General features: G+C 36.9%; 1 protein-coding gene across 1 annotated transcript; it reads left to right on the top strand.

Moving 5' to 3' along the window:
- The first annotated feature begins 1,929 nt into the window (after nucleotides 1-1,929).
- Nucleotides 1,930-3,947, top strand: LOC127866192 (uncharacterized). The gene is made up of 3 exons (XM_052406616.1): nucleotides 1,930-2,233; nucleotides 2,632-2,883; nucleotides 3,299-3,947. Exons 2-3 carry the CDS (start codon nucleotides 2,726-2,728, stop codon nucleotides 3,729-3,731), a joined length of 591 nt encoding a protein of 196 aa, XP_052262576.1. The 5' UTR covers nucleotides 1,930-2,233; nucleotides 2,632-2,725; the 3' UTR covers nucleotides 3,732-3,947.
- The last annotated feature ends 472 nt before the right edge of the window (nucleotides 3,948-4,419 follow it).

The following is a 4,419-nucleotide window of genomic DNA, read 5'->3' as shown; positions in this document are numbered from 1 at the left end:
ACGTTTTTCGGAGAAAAAGTGGGGATATTGTATTGATGTGCGACTGTCCGTCCGTCCTGGCCACCTGCTCCTCCTACACTTTTAGTACTAGAACCTTGAAACTTACATACATGGTAGCTATGACCATATGTGCGACGGTGACAGCGACGGAATTTTGATCTGACCCCTGGATCAAAAGTTATGGGGTTGGGTCGGGGCCGGGTCAGAGATTTTCACTCATTTTTTTTATGTTATTTTACAGTAACTTCTTTATTTCTGCACCGATTTACTTCAAATTGATACTGAGCCTCTCTTATGACACTAAGGTCAATCTCAACAATGCATGGCCCCATTACCAACCCTGGGGCGCCCCGCCCACATAGGCCACGCCCACCCAAAATTGCCTTTAACTATAATTTCTTCATTTCTACACCGATTTACTTCAAATTGAAACAGAACATCTCTTATGACAATACAGTTAATCTCAACTATGTAAAGCCCCATGACCAACCCTGGGGCGCCCCGCCCATAATAGGCCACATCCACCCAGAATTGTCTTACTATAATTTCTTCATTTCTACACCGATTCACTTCTAATTGATACTGAACTTCTCTTATTACAATACGGTCAATCTCAACTATGTATGGCCCCATTACCAACCCTAGGGCGCCCCGCCTATAATATGCCACACCCACATAGGCCACGCCCACCCAAAATTGCCTTTTACTATAATTTCTTCATTTCTACACCGAATCACTTCAAGTTGATACTGAACCTCTCTAATGACAATACAGTTAATCTCATCTATGCATTGCCCCATTACCAACCCTGATACGCCCCGCCCACATAGGCCACGCCCACCCAAAATTGCCTTTTACTATAATATCTTCATTTCTACACCGATTCACTTCAGATTGATACTGAACCTCTTTTATGTCAATACAGTCAATCTCAACTATGCATGGCGCCGTTACCAACCCTGGGGCGTCCCGCTCATATAGGCCACGCACACCCATAATGCCCATATATATTGTTTGCAAGATTTTATTTTATGCTTTGCGGTGGTTTATAGGGAAATATCAGTGAATTAAAACTGACAATTTCACAGTTCAAACAGTGAAAATTATCAGTGAAAATTATCGATAATTTTCAGTTTTACCGGAACTATTTTTTTTACCCCATTGTGACCCCCACGCAGTCTTCCACAAAGAAAGAGAACTCTTCAATGAATATTTATATCAACTTACGGAGTAACTTCCCTTGAACATACATGTACACACTGTCGTCTGCTTTTTAAGCCTTTACGCTGAAACTTAACAATGAATGAAATGGAAAACGAAGAAATTAATTTCATGTTCTCGGATATTTTTTATTTTGAAGATTATTTTAATGAAAATACAGAAAATCTTAATGAGACATCAAGTTTAGCAGAAGAAACAACAGCAACAGTATCAACAGCAACAGTATCAGCAGCAACAAAAGTATCAGCAACACTGTTATCCATAACAGAAACAAACCAAACTTATGGAAGGGCTTCAGAAACAATTTCTGCTGGGATACAGTCATCAACAGCCACTGCAGCAAAATCGGCCACAGCAACAACAATGAAACGGCAGTTTCGAGAAGTTCAATATTGACAATTTCCTGAATGAAAATGAAAATATGAACACCAAAAAGAAAACAGTAAGTGACATGAAACTCTTCAACCAATTTCTTCTTCACAAACAAGACTCAAAAAATGTTGACAATATTCCTGCGCATGATTTGAACAATCTGATTTGTGAATTCTTGTTGGGTGTCACCAAAAAAGATGGAAGTGAGTACGAGCCCACAACACTGCGAGGCATCATCGGCTCAATTGACCGCTATTTAAAACACAATAACAGTAACATATCACTCATGAATAACAAAGAATTTGTCCAAAGTCTGGGAAGTGATAAAAAGCAAACAAAAGGCATTGAAAAAACAAGGCTATGGGAATAAACCCAGAGAGGCTGTGGCACTAACAAAAGAGCACATCGAGGCAATGTATTCAGCCCAGACACTAGGAGATTCTAGTCCCAGAGCCTTGATTCATTCGTTGTGGATGATCTGCACAACCCATTTCGGCATGAGGACGGGAAATGAAATACATAAACTCTGCTAGGGGGACGTTACACTTGGTGTTGATTTTGAGTCAGGCGAGGAATACATCACACGCGATACCGAGCACCAGACCAAGACCAGAACAGGGGAAAATCCAAGAAATACCAGGTAAATTTCTATGTCTGAAACATTGAACTAAATTCATCAAATCATGTACTGCCTTTTAATTGAAGTATTTAATTTAATAGTCATAATTATAAGTGGCTTATAAAATTTACATGGCAAAATTAATGTAAATGTAACATGCTTATATTTATAAATTATTTTAAATCAACAAAATGGTTAACTTATTAATGATATAATAATTTTTTATGTATTAAAAAAATTTATGGCCGACTCATTAGTAACAGAAGATCAATACATTAATGATTAATAAATTAACTTAATGATTAATTGCCAAACAAAAGCCATTGACATCATGTTTTTATAGGGTTTAAAGCAACTTCGTGGAAACTTTTGAATTCAGTATTGCTATCTTATGCACAAATAAAGTTTAATTTTGTTAGGTCAGTCAAACCAAGGGCTTATGCAGTCCCCGAAGAGCCCAACAGAGACCCAGTTCATCTGTATAAGCTGTATGCAGACAAACGGCCGGTGGAAATGAGAGGAGATGACAGTCCGTTCTTCCTTACACCATGCAACAGCACACAGCTTGGCTGGTTCAGGAGGTCAGCAATTGGTATAAACAAGCTGTACGGCATCATGGCAGAGATGAAGGCGGACGCTGGGATAACAGAGCCCAGAATCACCCCATACAGGTAGAATTAATTAACATTTAACTCATTTGCATATGTATGGTGGCACTAAGCCAGGTGTACATCAAAGCTAAAAAAAAATTAACTCGTGAAAACACTTATTTTGTGTTTCCCCGACTTATTTTTTTTGGAGCGCTGATGTCACCTTAGTGCCATTGTACATATCTCAAATAAAAAGAAAATGATCACTTATCTTTAAATAGCAATTACACCATTTGTTCAAGATTTCTTATTTCAGCACAACGCCTTTCTCCGATTTTCCAGATCCACGCACTGTATTCTTTTTTGGATTAAGTTTTTCAAAGGGACACAAAGCAATTACAAAAGCTTAATTTTAATTGTAATATGCAATGTTTCCTTTTGATTTTTTTTCCAAATTTATAGCCAAGACTATCAATAAAATTACTTTCTTTTACAGTGCAAGAAAACACTTAATCCAGACATTAAATGATGAGAACATCCCGGCTCACCAGATCGTACAAATTTCAGGCCACAAAAATGTCAATAGTCTAAATAACTATAGTGGGATAAACAAGGATCAATCAAAACAGATTTCAAAGATCCTCTCACATTCAAACCAAACTGCTGTAGCAAAGCAGAATCTTTCTCCATCTGCAACTGCAACCACGTCAATGAGTGATTTACCGATGGGAAGAGGATTCTTTGTAAACTCAAATTTCCACGGCAACGTTACTTTCAATTTTCACAGCTCTGAAATGGGTCTGTCCCAGAAGAATGTGTTCAATCAACAAGTGAAATCTCCAACACCAACGCCGGATGTTTCGCCTGATTTTCCTGATCAACCACGCTACAAGCGTATCCGTATGATTCCAGACAGTGATAGCGATTAAATAGTTTGTGATAAAATTGACACGAACACTTACTGTTGATTTTTTTCCAGTTAATTCCATTTAATTGTTATCACTCCTTTCGTGTGCATTTTGTTAAAAATGGCGAATACATTGTTAGCGTTATTTACGCTATAAATAGACTCCGCGTAATAATACACCAACATGACATAATAAACAAATTGTGTCATCATATGATTATTTATTTTTTAAATGATGTTATCGGTGTTTTTTTATCTGTTCGCTTGATATGTGTTGCATTGTAAATACAAAAAAAAATATTGTTTAACGTTTGTTTTCTTGTGAACTATTTGCAACGCTTATTGTAAAAGCGGTAATGATATTTTGGGGCGCCCAATGGGAAATTGGTTTGAACGGAATATTAATTTGTGAGCATAAAATAAAATAGAAAATTTGTTGGATTGGGTGGAATATCGATTTTAATTCACTCGTGATCATAGAAAAATATATTTTCACTCGTGGCTGAGTTTCTTCACAATCGAATTCTTCATTTTAATTGCTTATTAAACGCCACGAGTGAAAATATATTTTTCTATGATCACGAGTGAATTAAAATCGATATTCCACCCAATCCAACAAATATCCTCTATATCAGACGAATTAAAAACCACGTGGCGTTAAATAAACTAGTTTTCAATATTCTAAGTTTGAAAGTAAATTATATCATCTG

The sequence above is a fragment of the Dreissena polymorpha genome, chromosome 2 (genome assembly GCF_020536995.1).
Source record: "Dreissena polymorpha isolate Duluth1 chromosome 2, UMN_Dpol_1.0, whole genome shotgun sequence".
NCBI classification, from domain to species: Eukaryota; Metazoa; Mollusca; class Bivalvia; order Myida; family Dreissenidae; genus Dreissena; species Dreissena polymorpha.
The sequence above is the reverse complement of the archived record's forward strand: the minus strand, read 5'-3'. Positions and strand labels throughout refer to the sequence as shown.

Coding starts and splice junctions, on each gene's coding strand:
- LOC127866192 (XM_052406616.1), top strand. CDS start 2,726: ATGAGAGGAGATGACAGTCCGTTCTTCCTTACACCATGCAACAGCACA. Junction 2,884..3,298: donor CCCAGAATCACCCCATACAG/GTAGAATTAATT, acceptor TTTCTTTTACAG/TGCAAGAAAACACTTAATCC.